Raw genomic sequence first — 19,926 nt, forward strand, 5'->3', positions numbered from 1 at the left:
TCGAAAAGTTGACTCTCGCGTCAAGCTGTGTGCTTCCACATTTGAGACTCTTCTTTCATGCACAAAGCTCACCGATGTGAGCCGGGAACACCCTTGATCTCCTTCAGGACAAGGGCAAACCGGCCAAGATTTTCACTCTTCAAAGCTGTGACAACTTCCAGGCAGTTGGACGCCACCCGGGCATGAGTGATCTGCAGGTCTTCTGCCAACGCAAGACCTTCCCTGCAAGCGAGCGCCTCCAGGGTCCCTGGATCAGTAATGCCGGTGATGACCAGGGCAGAAGCTCCCAAGAAACGGCCATCCTTATCACGACATACTGCAGCGATCGCGCCAGTCTCGGAGTGCTTGGCAACAGCAGCATCCACGTTGATCTTGACATGAGATGAGGGCGGCGGAATCCACCGCACAGCTGGCTACGAAGGCCGCGGCCCGGCTATCTTCTCTTTTTTTGACGCTGAGATCTCAAGATCACGGGGAAAAGCTTCAATAAAGGAGTGCGTCGAGAGGGGACTCTGGTAATGATCTTCATGAAGCACTTTCCTTCGGGCATACCAAATCGCCCAGAGCGTCACAAAGCATCTGGTCAATTCCTCCTGAGATAAGGACTCAATCATCGCAAAAATCCATTGTTTAGCATCTGGTTCTACCGTTCTTTCCATATGTTCTCGTAACGTTTCTGGTGCGAGCGCCCAAACACATCTGCTCATATTGCAATCAATGCGTGAGTGTTGCCAGGAATCCTGCTCTCCACATATAGAACACACGCTCGATGTGGCCATGTTTCGGTGGTGGCGAATATCGTCGGTGGGGAGTGACGTTCGCGCCAACCGCCAGAGGAAAACCCGCAGTTTTGATGGGACTTGGACCTTCCACATTGTTGTCCAACTCTTCTCCATTGCCGACTGATTAGAAATCGAGGCATGCTCATCAAGCCATGCCTCCCTTCTTCTTTTTTTACTGATTAGCATCCGATATGCGGAGCGGACAGAGAAGATGCCAGTTTTCTCAAAATTCCACGCCCAAAAATCCTCGGCCGAACGGGTGCAGATGGGGATGGAGCAAATCAACTCCACATCCATTGGGAGGAAAAAATTCTCAAGTTTTTGGCAATCCCAACTTGTTGAAGAGCTGTCAATGAAATCAGCCACACGGACAGGGAGGTCGTCCCGTGGGCAAGCAATCGGCCTCATCGCCGAGTCGCGAGGAATCCAATTGTCATTCCATGTGTGAGTGTTCAACCCATTGCCGATTCGCCTAATTAAACCATGTTTGAGCACATCACGGCCATCAATGATCGATCTCCAAATCTGTGATGGATGCGCACCCGCCACAGTATTCAGAACATCATCCTCAGGAAAATAGACGGCCTTGAGGATTCTTGCACTGAAAGTATCTGGGCTTTGTAGCAAACTCCATGCCTGTTTCGCTAGCATAGAGAGATTAAACAGTTCAATGTCTTGAAAACCCAAACCTCCTGCATATTTCGGTGAGCACATCTCCTCCCAGGAAACCCAGCAGGTCTTGCGCTTCCCATCTCTGCTACCCCACCAAAAGTAGCGCAACAGGCCGTTAATGTGTAGGCAAAGACCACGCGGCAAGCGGAAGGATGCCATAGAGTAAGTTGGCATCGCCTGCGCAACAGATTTAATGAGAATTTCCTTCCCTCCCGAAGAAAGCGTATGTTCCATCCATCCTTGAACACGCTTCCAGACTCGGTCCTTCAAGTACTTGAAAGAGCCATTAGTCGAACGTCCCACATCAGACGGCATCCCCAAGTATTTCTCACTTAAAGTTTCGTTCTCAACCTGGAGAGTATTCTTCATTTCCTCCCGAATAGCAACCGGGCATCCCTTCGAAAAGAAGACAGAACACTTTTCAAGATTAATTCTTTGTCCCGAGGCTTGACAATAGATGTCAAGAACCTCCACAGCTTCCGCCGCCCCATTCGCACTCGCTTTCACAAATAGCAGGCTATCATCGGCAAAGAGTAAGTGGTTGACCGCCGGGGCGGTGTTGGCCACCTTTAAACCTTGGAGATTTGATGATTCAATAGAACTTCGGGATTTTAAAAGGCACGAGAGGCCCTCTACTGCTAGCAAAACAGGTACGATGAGATAGGATCTCCTTGACGAATACCCCTTGCCGGCTTGAAGAGAGGGAGGGGCAAACCATTAAACAGTACCGCAAAGGATACCGACGACACCATTCTCATGACCAAAGCTGTCCATCGAGCATTGAAGCCCAGCTTCGTCATAATCGCCTGCAGGTATGACCACTCTACTCGGTCATAGGCCTTCCGCATATCAAGCTTTAGGGCACATTGGCGATGCTTGAGAGCAGTGTTCCGCTTCATGAAGTGCGGGCATTCATAAGCGGTAATAATGTTATCCGTGATCAGTCGTCCCGGAACAAAGGCGGATTGCTCCTGTGAAATTATCTCAGGAAGGATCTTTTTCAAGCGGTTAGCTAGCACCTTCGAAGCAATTTTATAAAAAACATTGCATAAGCTAATGGGCCTAAACTGACCCAGCTCCAAAGGACTGGCAACTTTGGGAATTAGAACGACAAATGTTTCATTTATTACCTCCGGATCATCCTCGCCAGTGAGAATGCGCAGGACTGCCGTGGTCACTTCTTGCCCACAAAGATCCCAATTCCTTTGGAAGAAATGTGCTGGGAAGCCGTCGGGCCCCGGGGCTTTTGTCGGAAACATTTGAAACAAAGCTTCCTTCACTTCAACCGCCGTGAACGGAACGGAGAGGTCATCGTTCATGGCGGACGTCACCTTACAAGGCACTGTGTTCAGCACCGCCTCCATATCGTGCGTACCCTCTGACCTATACAGGTGAGCATAAAATTCCCGAGCCATCTCACTCATCTCCCCGGGACCAGTACAGGTCGTGCCATCACCATGCCTAAGGTTTTGAATCTTGTTCTTCTTCTTACGCTTGCTTGCGCGTTGGTGGAAATACTTGGTGTTCTTATCGCCCACAGCAAGCCAAGTAATTCTCGAGCGCTGTCGCCACATAATTTCTTCACAGTGGTAGAGCTTCGTAAGCTTCTCGACAATTTTTGTTTCCTCATATGATGGGCCTACTCATGCTGGAAAAGCCAGGAGGCACTCCAACTCTCCTTTCAGCCTGGAAATTTGGCGCTTGATATTGCCAAAAGTCTTACGATTTCAGGTCTTGAGATTGCCGGCCACATGTTTTAGCTTCTCTTTGACTTCCGCGGCCGTTGCACACGTCACCCCATCCTGCCACTGCTGTTTAAGAAACGGGTCAAAATTTTCATGAGACTCCCACATAATCTCATACCTGAACAAGCGTTCGTCACGAGGCTGGTCTTCTCTCGGGTGAAAACGGAGATGAATCGGCAAGTGGTCAGAAGTAACCCCAACCAAGTGTGTGAGCTCCGCCAGTGGATAGCGGGCCAACCATCCAGGAGACGCAAAAGCGCGGTCCAGCCGGGACCGGCAGAAGCTGCCGCCTACAACTCGTTTTTCGAAAGTCCACGGTGCACCACGGTAGCCCAGATCAACAAGGCCACAGACATCCACCATCTCTCGAAAACCAGCGATCTGAGCATTGCTCCTCTCGCAAACTCCATCATGATCACTACGATGGAGTACTTCGTTAAAATCGCCAATGCACAACCATGGGAGGTCCGAGGAGGATCGGATAAATTTAAGCATGTCCCATGTCTTGTGTCGATTCCTAACTTGAGCTTCCTTGTACACCACTGTGAGTCGCCACGGATCCATCTCCGGCGAAGACACCACTGGATCAAGATGATACTGGGAATACGGTAAAATCTCAATCTTTATTTCATTGTTCCAGAAAATTCCTATGCCTCCACTACGGCCAGCACTACTAACTGCAAAACAGTTCTTATAACCTAGCGTATGCGCTAGTCTTTCCACTCTTTTTCTATGAAGTTGAGTCTCTACAACACAAAGAATAGAGGGGGCATAACTCCGAGCAAGATCACGGAGTTCTTTAACTGTCGCGGCCATGCCAAGACCCCGACAATTCCAGCATAAGGCACTCATTGCTCCCGGTGGTCCTCCGTGGGGGAGGCCGCCGATCCTGCATTGCTTGAGCTTGACGTCTCTCCCTTCTGCTTACCCTCTACACCCGTTGATTTCTTCATTTTCTTCTGCTCACAAGGTGGGATATATTGAGGCGGGGGAGGAGGCACCCTCTCATCGCGTTGCTCTTGAGAAGTAGCATCCATGTCCAGGTGCTTCTTTGCCTCGGATCCCCCCTGATCCGCCAACTTCTGACTTGCCGGCGACTTGATAGGACTCGTTGCTGTGTCGGCCAACTCTTTAGCATCATTGAGTCCCGCGTCCGTAGAAGAATGTTTCCGTCCCCCACTATTCGTCGGTTGTCGTGGCTTCCACCGGCAGAGAACACGTTCCTCACCACGTCCACGGCCCCAACCACGGCCATCAAACCAGCCACCCGTGAATGAGCGCCATAGCCACCACGTCCGTGCTCCTGTCCCCCAGAGCTGCTGCCACCTCGCATACCGGGTGTGCCCGGTCGCCAAAGAGCTTCATCGGCCAGCATCCACTCCCCAAACTGCAGATCTTCGTCTGCATATTCGCCGGAACCACACTCTAGCTTGTCATGCCCCATCAAGCCGCAAAAATCACAGAAACGGGGCATCTTCTCATATAGGACTGGTAAAAGCATCCGTTCCTGTCCCACCAGAGACAAAGGAACAACTCTGGTCAGGGGAGCCTGAGCAGCCAGACGAACCCTAACTCGAAAGAAATCACCACGGCTAGTAGGGACTGCAGCAAGATCAATCGACATCACCTCTCCCACCCTGCTCGCAAGTTGCGTGATGACCGATTTGGTGCGGTATAGGGGTGGGATTTTGTGGAGTTGGATCCACGCATCTACGTGGTTCGGGATCTTCGGAGTCATGGAAGGCCCGTCATATGGTTCCGTCATGAGAGCACACTTGCGGAACAGCCATGGACAATCCTCCATGATCCGCTTCCAGTCTCCCAGGCAGAAAGCTTGTAGGAGAAAAAGATTTGGTTCGAGCTCGCGAAGAAGGACTTCACGATCGGCTCCCCATGCAGCTTGCATCGTTGCTTGCAAAGCATCTTTGCCAAAACTCTTCTTGGTGAGGACCTTTGCCACTGCCATCCACTTCACCGAAGGAAGATCACCCACGTCGTCCTTGCCAAGGACAACGTCTTGAAGCTCCGCATCGTGGAGCTTGAGCTTCTTTAGCATGTCGTCCACATCGACCGGTGCCTTGCCTTTCTTTCCATCGCGGCGTTGAGAGCTTTCCCCCGCCATGATCTGGAGACGCCAAGATGGATCAGAAGAACAGAAGAACGGATCTAGCCTCGCGCCCTCTTCTCTCCACCACACAACCAAGGCCGGGAAGCTGGGCCAGCCAGCCCCTTAATCAGCACGAGTCGGAGGGGAGAGATCGGGAACGAGAGAAGAGAGATCCGGCGAAAACTCCGGCGAGGAAAGAGATCGCCGTCGGAGTCGCCAAATCCTAGAGAAAACCTCGGTGTCTCTTGGTTGATTAGCCGCGAAGCTACCTCTGTGTAACGGGCTTTGTTCTTTTGAGGGTTTTGGGTCACAGGTATTTGTCTGTTGGAAATGGGCCTTCGGAGCCCATGTTCGAGCAGGGATGGTCTAGTACGCTCAGCTTGATGCGGCCTATAAACAGTTGGGCTGGGAAATTAACGTAGTGGGCATGGAGCTCCTTTTTGTTTTCCTTTGTCGAGGACCGTGCCTTGTGCTCCGTCAACTGGATTTTCGCTTTCCCTCGAAGAGGAAAAATGGATTTTCCTCTAAAAAAAGAAGGAAAAATGGATTTTGGCCCCCATTCTTTTTTATCTATGGAAAAAAACATTCATTCTAAGTAAAAATAAAGTATTAGCCGTTGATAAAAAATGTGTGGGCTGAGATAGGGCATTCACAATTTTTCATTTAGACACTTAAGTTTGTTTCGAATCAATCTGCGCTCCAGCCCCTCTCTAGGAGCATTCACAATTTTTCATTTAGACCCTCAAATTTATTTCGAATCAATCACACTCCACCCCCTCTCTAGGATATTTTTCCATCCACGCCCTTGAGTTTTGTTAAAATACACCTGCGGTCAGCAAAAATTTCTCATTAATTTTATGAGATTTCATTCATATTTAATTAATAACATATCATTCTGTCATTTATATATTATTAAAGTTTTGTTGATATATCGTTAAATTTTATTGATATTTTCATTAACGTATATTATTTCATAGATATAACATTGATACAACATTGAAATTTTATAACGTATATTATGTTATTGATATGTCACTGAAATTTCATTCATATATAATATCATTGCTATCATTGTGTTTCATCTTATCATTGTGTTTCATCTTAGTCCACACATTTTTGATCCATTGACTAATATTTGCTTTGCATGTGTTCCATGGGAAGGGTGGTTTCCACCACGTACTTCCTCATTTTCAAAGGAGATGCTTAAGCTACTGTCATTTCCTATTTCCTTTTCATCTCCTTATTTTGATTCTCATGCACCTTTGTGGTGTGGTTAGGCAAGATAATCAGCAGCCTATTTGATGATCATCACGTGATGTCTTAAATCATATAATTCCTACGCGGATGTCGTGCCAGAGCCCCTGCCGTCCTCAGGCAAACTTCTCAGCACCGTTTTTCTGCTTCCGTGAAGTGAAAGCCCGCCAACGACTACTCCATACTTCCTCTCTCCTGCGCCGTTGATGCTGACCAATCACCACCATTTTCTTTTATCCGTCGAAGTAGGACGCCGTCCTTCCGATGCCGAAGCAAGAACAGGTTGCCACCAACCAATCCTAACCCAGACGAGCTCCTCCCGCCACTGTAAGAGCTCCTCTCCAACCTCCCAACCCATACTTACTTAAAAAAAAACCTCTCAATCCGTCTGTAGTTGACTACGTGGCTCCACATCCTCTCCCAAAGCGCAAGGTATTTTTTCGTTCCTTCAAAGTCGATCGCTCTTCTTGATTTTTATATCTTTGATTTTCCATCGTGGCAAGGAAATGTTTTACCATATAGACAAAAGGGACCATGGATTTCCCACCAGGATATCACCGCGCGCGAAAACAATCCAGACCACTATCAAGTGGGAACACAAGGGTTGTGGTTAGTCGGCGGCCAGTGAAAACAATCATGCGCAACCGACAACCTACAACACACTCCTCTTCCGACCATCTAAATAGAACGCTATTCTTTCGACACGTTGCAGGTCGTGGACGACAAATCCCGAACTTGCTCCTCTCCAGCCTCCCATCCCGTCGCCGGCCGCTGCTCGCCGCCGTCCACCACTGCCTCTGCTTCCTCCACTCCCAAGAGTGCTGCAATGGCAAGTTTTTATTTTTTCCGGCTATTTAATTAACCGGTAAGTAATGTTGACCCTTCCTCCCGATTTATATATCCCCCATTTTCCACCGTGTCTCCGTTCCCCACCCTCTCTCTCCGCCGTCTCCTCCTCTCGCCTTTCTCCCAGGTTTGGAGCTCTTCCCGCAGCCCACACACACTCTTCCTCCTCCACCGCATACCCCAAAACCGCCGCAAATTCTCACTCCCCCCACCTCCCCGGCTCGATCCGGCCTCCCGGAACCCCCAGCGGAGGCGAGGAGCACGGCCGCCATTACCGACACCCCCGTCCCGCGAGGGAACCATCGCCAATTTCGCTGCTGTTCCCGATCGATCCGTGGCAGGGGTAGGGTTGTGGCGTCGGGTTAGGGTTCGGGTGGTTGCTGTGTTCGTGTGTCCTCCGGGGAGGTCTGGGTTCGGGTGATTTGTGGGTTTTGGTGCTGTTCCTCTTCGTATGCGGGGGACTAGGGATTGGAGAGGCGGAGGGAGGGCTGTTTAGGGTTTTGATTGGCCTATGGGGAGCACTGGCGAGCCTGATCGGAAGCGGCGGCTCTCCGGCTCCTTCCCGCAGCAGGGCGTCGCTGCCCCGGTCGCCGCCAAGCGCCCGGCGCTTCCCCCCTGCTCCGACGACAAGAAGGTATACACACACGCACCTCGTTAGAGGTCTCTATGGAAGTAGTTTTACTTTTGTGTTGAGGGAGGCCGCTATGGATCTCTGCGTTGCTGTGATTGTGTTTGGATCCTGTGTCAGGTTAGCTTGGGTCAGCGACCTTGCTAGGGCACGGTAGTTCATGAATTGATAGGAGCTTCTCAAATCTGAACAGCAGCCGTTTTGTCTAGGGCTTTGCATATCCAGTCGTTTCGGCAACCTAGTTGCACGTGTGGATTCATTTGGAGCGTTGCACAAGCAGCCGACTGTAACGGCTGGCGAACCCGTACTTGTTTATCCATAATTTTTACCTCACTGCAAAGTTTACCGTGATGCTGGCAAAACTCCTTTTGTTGCCTATTTAGGTAGACTAGACCTAAAAGGTCTTGCTGAAATTGTCCACAGCACAGAGGGTGTTAGATATACACCCCATTTGAAGTCTCTAGGTAGTTCAGAAGAGCTTTGGATGAATCGATCTATTATCGATTGTTCACACACAAGATATACCCATCATATGGAGTCGCTAAGTATGTTCACTCTTGCTTGATGCAGGCTGGTTTATAATGGCTTGTTACTTCAATTTTATTTGGATAGTGTATCAGGTAGCTTGGGCCAGCGACCTTGCTAGGGTTGTTAATGAACCGGCCGGAACTTCACGAATCGTAACAGCAGTTATTTTACCTAAATATTCAGTTTTTCTAGACTGGTCAGCCTGGTTGCACCCAGGGATTACCTTGGAGCATTGCATGAGCAGTCTACTACCATATACATAACTTGTTGGCAAACCTGCATTTACTCAGCCGAGCTCGTGCTGAAATTGTTCAAGGTATGGTTGGTATTAGGTAGGAAAAACCGCGTTGCGAAAATGAATCTAGTATGCATTTAGTGAGCTAATTAAGGATAAAATTACCTGTACTTCTGCATTATCAGTGGACTTGCATTTAAAATAGAGCTTTATTTGGTATACGTTATGCCAGACGATTTTCAGACTGCCATGTATAGAAGTACAAAACAGATGCATTGATCATTAATGCACTCTTACTCTTCTCCGTACCGCTCTTCATTGCAGATTTTGTTCTAGCATTGTCTGCTTTTCATTATAGCAGTATTTTCAAGCTGCGCTCATCACATTGATTTCCTTTTCCTTTTATTTAAACAAAGAAATCCACGCGGCTTTGTGGCTCCCATATCAAATGCTTCATCTGTGCCATTTATAAACTGTATTTTTATTAGGTCCTTTTATGTACAACGTTAACATATAACTTCAACACTTCATTCTTGTTTGGCAGCTTGATTTTGCTGTACTTAAATACAAAAATCAGAAGCTTTCGGAACAACTAGAAGTCCATAAGTCTGGGTACCGTGCCCTTGAGGGTAAATTTGATGATCTCAAACAGAGACAGAAAGCTCACCATGAGACCCAAGATCTGGTTAACAAGTCTTGGGAGAGTGTAAGCTACACCACCAAACCTTGTTCTTGTTCCTGCAGAAGGCCTCCAGTCTTACATTTTTCTTACCATAAATGTTATGCTTGGGCAGCTTGTGACAGGTTTGAAGTCTATTTCTCTTTGCAAAAGCGGCTCTCAAAATTCTTCCTGCAGTTCAGGCCATAGCAATGTGTCCACAGGTATGTTTTTCTACTTACCTGAATTGATGATGATTTGGATTGTCAGCTATTAGTTATATTTTGTCCCTCAATTTGTAATGGAAGCAATATATGTGTCTTGCTCACTCTTTCTCAGTACTCCCTCCGTCCAACAAAAGATGTCTCAAGTTTGTTAAAATTTGAATGTATCTAGACATAACTTAGTGTATACATGCATTCAAATTTAGTCAAAGTTGAGACATCCTTTGTTGGACGGAGGGAGTATGATTTTTGGAGCTTTGAATCTTGCAATTCCTTGGATTTGTTTTGTGTTGGATTTTTGTGAATTATTCGAACATTAGTTGTCGTGCCAGAAAATTTACAAGCCTTAGTTTCTAACTTCCTACTCAGATGGTGCATGCATCCCAAAAGACAAAGACTTCCTTAGCAGGCTCGTCGAAACAGGTGCCACAGAAAGCAGTGGTTGCCATATGGAAAACAATGCACACTCATCAACTACTGATGTGCTGAAGAATGTCTTCTCGTCAATTGATTCATGGGATGCAAGCAATAAGTTTCAGCCGGCTTTCGTTGCTGCATTACCTGAAAATGGTTTGTTCTGAGTTCACATTTCCTTGGTAATAGTTTATTATTACTTACAGCTAGAGAACTGCCAAATTTCACTCCTCTTTGGTAATTTTTTCCTTATTTTGTTTTGTCACTGCAGATTCTAGTAGGGAACTCCAAAGTACCCTTAATGAGCTAGTGCTAGAGTTTAATGAGGCCATGCAAGCACTTAGTGATCTCCACTTGAAGCACAGAAAGTTGACAGAGAAGTACCAAAATCAGAAATATTTAAATGTTCAACGCAAAGCTGAACATATACGCCTTAAAGGTATCTTCTTAAACATGAGATGCTTTTATATATGTGGATACCACCCTTATTCTTATTGTGTATTGTCAGCTTTTTTTAATAAAATATCCTGATATACCTCCGATGCTTTGCCAATAATCTTCTGATATGCATGCCACCACTTAAATTGCATTGAATGTGCTTCTACCCAAATACACCAATGCCTAGCCACCTTCTCTCCCTAAATCCCTCCACACCGCCATTACCTGCTCTGTGTGTCGCTACCGCCCCAACGTCCTTCTCTCCTCTGCTGATCCTGCCTCCTGCAGCAGCAGCTGCTTCCTCCCTTGGATCAGTCATCGACAATACGGAGGTCAAGTGAGGATGGTGAATAGTAATAAGAGGGAAGAGAGAGATCAAGGAGTATGGATAATAGACATGAGTGGGCAATCGTGAGGAAGGGATGAGAGGCGACTGTGAAAGAGATCAGGAGATGTGAAAGAGGTGGTGTAAGGGAATCCCTCACGGGAAGCACACGGCATGATGGACTGGGCCAGGGTGCGCTATAGTGGGCTTGATAGGATAGTTTCTTCTCTTCCACTAATTCTCTTTCTTCCCTTTTTTATTCTGCCTGTACCCCTGCACAATGACATGTCAGCTATCCTTGTTTTTGAGGATTCTTGTATCACTGTAACTGTTTTCCTTACTGGACTGACCTAGCCACCTCCATTGCACTGACCTGGCAACATGCATATGTGGACACGGGATACGGCAAATATATATATATATATATATAATTACAAATTAGTAGAGAAGATACTGCCCCATTTATTTCGTGCCTACTGCGTGTGCCTCCAATACATGCCTTAATCCCCTCCCACAGATGTCATGCTTCCTAAAACAATGACAGGCCACAGCATTGGGCATCATCAGCACACACAGAGGCCCACAACAACACATTAGCGCAGAAGATAAAACAGAGGCAGAGGGATTTGGAGGGATAGAGAAGAACACAGTAGCACAGAAGAAAAAACAGAGGCAGGGGGATCCGCAGAGATAGAGAAGAGGGAAGCGGAAGAGCTTGTAGGTTACCTCAGCTGGATCCCGGAGTTGGACTCTGGAGCGCGGACGGCGACGGATGGAGAAGATTTGAGGCAGCGCCCGGCGTCAGATCTTGAGGCGCGGCGGCCGACTAGTCTGGCGGCGGCAGCCGGCGCGTCCGTCACCGGCCGCATCGCAGGAGCACTAGAGAGGTAGGTTGGGGTCGGGTCATGGCTGACGGCTGTGGCGATGGTTACAGATCCAGTTTTTTTGTTGCCATCCAGATCTGCCGTCGTGTCCCAGTGTTTGCAAGCCGTATCCCGAATTATTTCATTTTTTTAATTCAAAAACAGGGGATACTTGGTGACACCCGTGTCGGGGTGTGTCCCTGTGTGTCAGCACGACACCACGGAGGATCTGGCCGTATTGGTGCTTTGTAGCTAGCCACGGACTGGCCCTTAATAGACACGAGTAATTATTTAAACAACGTTTGCAACCTTGCACATGTACTTATGTTATGCTGCGTAAAGTTCATCAAATTAACTTGACTGAGATGTTAACTTTTGAAGAGGAGTTGGCTAGTGCTGTTGCTGAGTTGGAAGAAAGCAACCACAAATTGGCAGTCCTCAAAACACAGGGAGACACTACACGCGGAACTCCAACCTTCTTCCCTACTTTAGGAAATAAGAACATGGCAGAGGATAATGTCAGAGACAAACAAAAGGAATTGCAGGATCTTGAAGCGTGCCACAAGGATTTTACGGTAACTATAACTTGGTTTCTTAACATCCACTGTATTGACTATGTTTGCTGTGAACCTAATGGTGACGCTTGTTCTATTATTTGGATCAGGATTTGGTTTCACAACGTTTGGTGGAAATTAGGAGACTGCATGAAGAGAGAATTGAGATTTTGAACAAGCTAGCTACTTTTCAGGTCTGCACGCGCTTGTTTAGTGAAATATTTTTGGAAGGGGCCATAACAAGGGTCTAAATGTTGTTCTACAATTTTGAGTATCTTTCCCATGGTTGATGTGTAATACTAGTGTTTTTGAGCCATGCTTTGCTGTGTATTTTTGGATGATATTTGCTTTTATACCAAGTACCAACACTACTGAAGTATTCCTAGACTATTTTAGCATGTAAAGGGTAACATACAGACGCGTTGTTTGAAAATGGACATCTTTTGATGAAATGTATGGTTTAAAATTCTGTCACCTCAACTAAAAGCTGTCTCATAGCATCTCAAGAATTGAAGAGCTATTTTAATTTAGTTTGATCTGTTTGCTATAATTTCAATGGTGAGTTGGCTTAATTGAGATCCCACATAGGAGTCACATCTTGGAGAAGGAAGATGTATTTTACTGAAAAAAAAATCTTGCATGACTTACCTTCGAAATTTATGAACAGAACACTTTGACGGATTGCAAGAGCATTTATTCTTCACAAGCTTTTCAAGTTCTGAAGGATCAACTCCAAAAGTCACAAGCAGAGTTAGATCAGTGCCGGACACTATTAGAGACATTACAGGTGGTTACTGGCAGTAGATATGTACATGTCGTGTTGCAAAGAGCCTGAACAAAGTATGTTATGTTTGGCTGAGTTTCTACTTGACTTTCTTCAGGTTGACAAGGATAAGTTGATATGGCAAGAAAGGGAAGTTAATGCAAAAGTTGATCTGGCTGGAATTTCACATAGGGTTTATGTGAATTGTGAGTCAAGCATTGCAGTTTTAGAACAAAATCTGCGGAAAGTAGTTGATGAAAAGAATATGCTTCTGCTGAAACTTGAAGAGTCTTCGAGAGGACCTGGTATGATGGTGCCTATATTTGAAGTTGTTAATAATATTGGGTTGTTCTCATGTGGCCATGTTGAAATATAAATAAGTTAAAGGTTTCTATCTTCAGGGCGGAAGCAAATCATATCAGAATTTAAAGCCCTTGTGTCATCCCTGCCCAGAGAAATGGGCGCTATGCAAAATGAGTTATGCAAGTACAAGGATGATGCTTCAGAATTGCATTGTTTGCGAGCTGAGGTTCACTCCCTTTCTGATGTTCTAACAAGAAAGGTAAATTACTTGATACAAGTTTGGAGAAGTTCACAAGTGTTTTGTAACTGATTTGGTTAAGGTTTTAATTTTTTTTGTGCTTTACAGGAAAATGCTATCAATGAATTATTATGTAGATCTGCTCGTGCTGGATCTGAAATAAGGGATCTACGATCTACGGTACTGATATTTTAAAATTTGCTGATTTAACTTGAAATTATTGGGATTCCTTTGTCTTTGTCAGACATCAGGAAATGGCTTGTTTAAGCTAGTTTCTTGAATTTTAATTCATTTTGTTTTTATGAATTATAAAGCAATTATAATTCACATACTATGTAGGTTTGTGAACTACGGCAAACGAATTGTGAGTTGAAGCTATTTCTGGAAATGTTTAAGCATGAATCTACTGATTCAAGGTGGTTTTATTGCAGCAGAATCCATCATGAAGCTATTTTCTCACTAAAACAAGCTTCTATCCTTCTGATGTACATAGCTTACTGTTTTGTGACAGAGATGTGCTGGAGTTTAAAGATAGAGAATATCGTGAATGGGCTCATGTCCGGACCCTTGAATCTTCTCTTGATGAGAGTAGGCTAGAGCAGCGTGTCAAGGCAGCCATTGAAGCTGAAGCAACATCTCAGCAGAGACTAGCAAGTTGTGAAGCTGAGATTGCTGAATTAAGGGGGAAGATGGATAGTTCCAGAAGGTACATTCTATATATGCATTTTCTTCACTGGATATTTGGAAGTGTACCTGGATAAAAGTTTATATCTCCATACTTCGCTGTAATATGCCATTGCATCTGCTGAAGTAGATTAGAAGTTGGGTACATGCTCCATTTTTACCGATGAAAAAGGTACTAACTGGTGAATTTTCTGTGCGCTACAGAGATTTTGGTAATTTATCTGAATTATTGAAATCAAAGCATGAAGAGGGTGAATCTTACCTGTCAGAGATTGAGGTCTGTATCATCTCTACATGTTTGTACGATACAGAACTCAGTAAACTAGAAATAATTATATTTGACATTTCAGAGTATTGGGCAAGCATATGAAGATATACAAACACAAAATCAACAATATCTACAGCAAATTATTGAGAGAGATGATCACAATACAAAGGTAATTCTATGAGCCCATCTGATATTGTTTGTTCATGTTGGTGTATCCTTGTGCAAACCAGGAAGAACTCAGAATTGAGACCTAGTTTGAACAGTTTTGACAGTTTGAACGTGCTACAGACTGTATTTGTGTAGAAAACCTCAAATAGTAATGTCTTGGCAATTAGATTATACTGTAGTTGTGTAGAAAACCTCAAATAGTAATGTATTAGCATGCCCATATATGGTTGGTTAATTAGATTTATATAACTGTACAAGGAATGATCATTCGAGACCCTAGAGAGTCAATACTTATCTTGATATGTCATATGGAAGTATAAGTATCTTTTTGAACAGCAACTTGTATCGCACAATCTTATGTTTGCATGTTACTGCAGATCTTTATGGAAGGTGTTAAAGTGAAACAGACACAGGATACCTTGCATTTAGAGGTATGCAGCTTGAACAGGAATTTACGGCAAGCTAAGAGCTTGATAGATCTCTACAAGGAGAAAATTTCTCAGCTTGATGACAAGGTAAATGGACACACACAATGACACAATTTAGGGAAGAATATCCTATTTTTACGCTGATCACATGCTTTTCTTTATTCGCAGTTGAAAGTTTGGTCAGAGCAGGCAGTGAGACTTTCAGAGGATGAACGGCGTCATTCTGTTTCTTCGGGCAATGCTCAAAGAAAGCTGGTGGATGCACAGGGAGAGGCTCAGCAATTGAGGTGTTCAATGGATCAAGTGCAAGCCAAAGTTGGGAGGAGTCGGTTGGAAGTTGCTGGGCTGCTTATAGAATTAGAGAAGGATAGGTAATTGCTTGCAGAGGATGTCCTTTTCCATACTCCGTATGACATTCTGATTTCTTTGCGTTACAAGTTAATGTTTTTTTCCAGGTTTAGTAAGAGAAGAATTGAGGATGACTTGGAACTGATGTCAAGGAAAGCTAGTTCTCTTAGAGCAAAGACAGAGGAATCATCAGTGCTGGAAAAGCTCCATCAAGAGGCCAAGGAGTATAGGGAGATATTGAAATGTGGTGTCTGTCACAACCGACAGAAAGAGGTGAATAGTGTTCCCTTACATTTCCTATTAACCCCAGTCACCGTACCAAATCTGACAACTTATTCTCCCGCATCGTTTAGGTTGTGATTACCAAGTGCTACCATCTATTCTGTAATGAGTGCATACAGAAGTTACTCAGAAACCGTCAGCGGAGGTGTCCTTCATGTGGATTAAGCTTTGGGGCTAATGATGTGAAGCCTATTTATATATGACGCCGCAGTGGTGTTTAAGGATGCTGTCGTGGGACATCTAGGGACACATGACTTAACGCTGCTTGTTTGGCGTGCTACATCATCCTTCAGTCAGAAATGTAGATTAAACTTACAAAGTTTCTCCAAGGAGGACCCCATAGCATATGCTAGTTTGAAGGCACGCACAATGCCCAATGCCCATGCTATGCCAGTGTGGCTTCCCGCTCCTTTGTAAAGTGTGGCATTTTCTTGTTGAAATAGCCGCTAGTCTTAGCTTCCCTAAACATTCTATTATTTTATTTGACAGATCCAAGGAAGAGAAGTTGGCGACTCCATAAAACATACCATAGATTGTATGATATATAGTTTGTAGCTGGACATGAATTATGTAGGTTTTGGCTGTCCGTTTCAGCTTGTACTTTGTACATTTTCCCCCATGCTTTTTTGTTGATAGCCGAATGGCGGTCAAATGCAGTTTGTTTTTTTGACAGCAAAAATCCCCCTTTTATTCATTCATAATTAGAGTTACATCTTTCACCAAGAGAAGGATTATGCTCGGAGGAGGGAGGTGAAACCAAGAGGAGGGCATGGATGATTTAGCTAAATCCGCTAGCTCATGAGCCACCTTGTTCGCTTCACTTGGATAGTGTCTGAAGGTGATCTTCACAAAATCTGAGGCAAGCACCGAACAGTCATCGAAAATGGCCGCCGCTGTAGAATAATTCAGTCCGTTGCTGTTCATAGCCTCAACGACCTCCATATTATCGGAACAAACAGCAATCCGATGACAGCCCGTCTGTGCCGCAAGCTCAAGTCCACTTCGCGGAGCGTGCGCTTCAGCAGAGAGCACATCCTGAACGACATCAAGTTTGCAGGTCTTGGCCGAGATGAACTCCCCCTTCCGGTCCCGGATGACAGCGCCCGTAGTGCCGCAGAGATTATCTGCATCAAACGATGCATCCACATCAAGCTTGACACAATCTGACGGAGGTCTGACCCAACCATGCCGCACAATCAAATGCAGTTTGTTAGTAGAATAGTTGTCTTTGTGGTTGTGACTGGCATGCGGTATCCTGGCTATGTACCTTGTGTTGTAAATTTTGTTGTGGAGATTCATTGTAGGACTATGAAGCGGTCAGAAACTGAGCAACTCATCGCTACATTAGTGATTGTTGCTCCCATCATTCTGAAACCGATCAATCTTGGACAACTTGAACTCTTATAATTTCTACGTTTGTGATTGTTTCTTCTCCCGTAGAGTATTTTTCCCTCTCTGTATCTAAAACTCTGTTCTCCTTCATGAATGAAAAGCAACAATCTGCTCTGTTGTGTCTTCATAAGGAGAAGGTCACTGAGCAGAGAACCAGGGTAGTATCATCTGTCAGACGGGCGCAGTTGTACAATCTTCTTCTTTTCTGCTTTCCTCCAGAATCATGATGTTTGCAGATGACCTACTCATTTGTGGAAGTGCCACCATTCAAGAAGCGACAAACATTCTGCACATCATTGATGATTTTTGTCACTGTTTTGGTCAGACTCCAAATTGGAGCAAAGCTGCCATCCTTTTTAGCAAAAAAGTAGATCCCATTCTTGCTTCCCAAATCAAAAGTATTTTTCATGTCGAGGATCTCAACAGTCCTACTCTTCACCTTGGACATCCTCTCATCCTCCCTCCCAAAAACAGGTCCTCAGCTTAGAATTTCATTATTGACAAATTCAAAGCTAAGCTCAATGGTTATAAAGCCAATCGCCTTTACCACACCGGTAGACTCACTCTCATTAACTCAGTTTTTTCCTCCATTCCTGTCTACTATATGTCCAATTTCCTTTTTCCCAAGAATTTCCTTGCTAAGCTTACTGTTATCATTAGGAACTTTTGGTGGACTGGTGTCAGGGAGGAGACCAAACTAAACCTCTTTACCTCAAAGCGTAGTCATATTTCCCTCATTCTCAGCCAAGTATTTTCCTGACTATTCCTTCTGGAAGCCCAACTGCAACTCCCCAAAATCTGATTTTTGGGCCTCCATTTCCAAAATCAGGCACACTCGTTTTGAATCCTGCTTCTATCAGATCAGAGAAGGGAGAATATCTATTTTGGAGCACTCCGTGGTTCTCTCACTGGGAAAACATTCACTCTCATCTTAAGATTCAAGCTTCTTCTTTCAGATACCTAGCTGAGGTCAGGGATTTTTGGAATATTGGTACTAAAACTTGGAACACTAACTTGATTTTGCGGCATTTTGATAATCCAGCAGCAGATGCTATTCTCAGGACCCCTATCCGCATGCAACAAAAGAAATTGTATTTGCCTACTACTCCGACCTTGCCCCAAAAGGATAAGGAAATTGGATAAGAGCGAGAGCTAGACTGACTGTTGGTCCAATGCTAGTGGAGGATTCAGACTGAGGACCCCCAGCGGCGGCTACTCATAAGAAGATGAAGGATTGAAAGAGGACTGATCACCCCTCTGATTTGTGATCTTTTAATAGAAAGAAAAAGCCTTATCTCAGACTTCAAGGTCAATGAAAGCGGGATTCGATTGACAGTATTCTTCGAGGAGATGGAAAAGACATTCTCTGCTGGAAGCATAGTGCCTCGGGGAAATGCACATCTAAAAATGCCTATAAGTATTGTGCTCAAGCCCTGCAGGATTCTTCTCCCTCCCCTATACCTTCGCAGGTCTCCCCGGCGCTTATGGAAATCTAGAAATGCAAGAATCTCCTTCCCAGAGTTAAAACTTTTTCCTGGAGACTTTTTTAGCGTGCCCTTCCCACAGGTAAAAGAGCTGGTAAGATCTCTAAACACATTTTCAAAAATTGTGTCAAGTGTGGAGTTTTAGAGGATGAACTACACATCTTCTTTCTCTGCCCTTTTGCCAAAACTGCTTGGTTTGCAGCCCCTTGGTTCATCAGATCTGAAATTTATGTGCAGCACTGTCCTAAGGCTTCGATTCAAAACATTTTCACTTTTCTCTGGTGTATTTGGAAATCCAGGAACAATTTTCTATTTACAGGAAGCTTGCTTCTCCTACTCAGGTGTTTCCAAATGCTAAAAGCTTGATTGCAGGAATTGAACTAGAGCTCGCTGCTGACTTGAGCTCTGGGAAGGAACAGGAAATCCAAATTTCTCAAACTACTCCTATTTCTACCTCTCAGATTTCACAGCTATAGGGATTCAACATATATTCAGATGCAGTTTGGAAGGATCCAGCCTCCGAAGATGGTCAAGCTCCAGCTGGACTCGGCATCTTCATTGAATCACCGGAACCTCATAACAGATGGATTGCGCAAATTCAAGCCATCTCTTCTCCAGTGTCTTCGGCGATGCAGGCTGAAGCTCTAGGAGCTCTTCTAGCTGCTAATATTCTCTCCCACCTTCAACAGCAAGATGCAAAACAGATTTCTGATAATCAAGGCCTTGTTCTAGCTTGCCAAAACAGGGATATTGAAGGCTGTCCGGGGCATTGGTCCATCAAACCTCAGCTTCTCCAGATTATCGAGACCCACTCTTCTCTCAACGCTCTGTTCACTACCAGAGATAACAACACTCTAGCGTACCATTTGGCTAGGAAAGCTAATTAAGAGCAGCCAAAACAGCAAGCACACTCTCTCTTGTACTAATAGCAATCACAAGGCTCTTAACTGCCCCTTGAAGCACTTATGTAATCCTCAAAGCTCTGTTCCCTAGAGGCTCAAAAATGTACTCTGTTGTTAATGAATAGATTCCCCTACTTTTAAAAAAAAGATTGCGCTCCAGGAATAGTTATCTTCAGAAACAGATTGGCTAAAAGGAAACGAAGAACGTGCGTTGTGCCGCATTGAAACTGAATTTGATCGTTGCATCTGTTGACGAGGACGACAAGCTCTTCGTCTTGTTGATGTCTTAGTGGTAGAAGACATTGGTTTGATTTGATCTGCGCCAAGATTCGCGGGCAGCTGATCCGAGAAGGAGTCTGAGCTGGATGCCAGCGAGGCGGCCAGCTGGCGCGC

General features: G+C 45.1%; 1 protein-coding gene across 1 annotated transcript; it reads left to right on the forward strand.

Moving 5' to 3' along the window:
• The first annotated feature begins 7,476 nt into the window (after nt 1–7,476).
• LOC100825148 (E3 ubiquitin-protein ligase BRE1-like 1) lies at nt 7,477–16,422 on the forward strand. The gene is made up of 19 exons (XM_003577781.4): nt 7,477–8,040; nt 9,342–9,503; nt 9,592–9,679; nt 10,049–10,249; nt 10,365–10,532; nt 12,101–12,294; nt 12,384–12,467; nt 12,941–13,060; nt 13,155–13,341; nt 13,438–13,598; nt 13,686–13,757; nt 13,917–13,993; nt 14,089–14,283; nt 14,466–14,538; nt 14,612–14,698; nt 15,075–15,212; nt 15,294–15,496; nt 15,581–15,746; nt 15,827–16,422. Exons 1-19 carry the CDS (start codon nt 7,918–7,920, stop codon nt 15,956–15,958), a joined length of 2,631 nt encoding a protein of 876 aa, XP_003577829.1. The 5' UTR covers nt 7,477–7,917; the 3' UTR covers nt 15,959–16,422.
• The last annotated feature ends 3,504 nt before the right edge of the window (nt 16,423–19,926 follow it).

The sequence above is a fragment of the Brachypodium distachyon genome, chromosome 4 (genome assembly GCF_000005505.3).
Source record: "Brachypodium distachyon strain Bd21 chromosome 4, Brachypodium_distachyon_v3.0, whole genome shotgun sequence".
NCBI classification, from domain to species: domain Eukaryota; kingdom Viridiplantae; phylum Streptophyta; class Magnoliopsida; order Poales; family Poaceae; genus Brachypodium; species Brachypodium distachyon.

Bases quoted from the DNA above. Each gene is read 5' to 3' on its own strand.
- LOC100825148 (XM_003577781.4), top strand. From the start codon at position 7,918: ATGGGGAGCACTGGCGAGCCTGATCGGAAGCGGCGGCTCTCCGGCTCC. The intron at 14,284-14,465 runs GTACATTCTATA...TGTGCGCTACAG, and splicing joins AAGATGGATAGTTCCAGAAG to AGATTTTGGTAATTTATCTG. The intron at 15,497-15,580 runs GTAATTGCTTGC...GTTTTTTTCCAG, and splicing joins ATAGAATTAGAGAAGGATAG to GTTTAGTAAGAGAAGAATTG.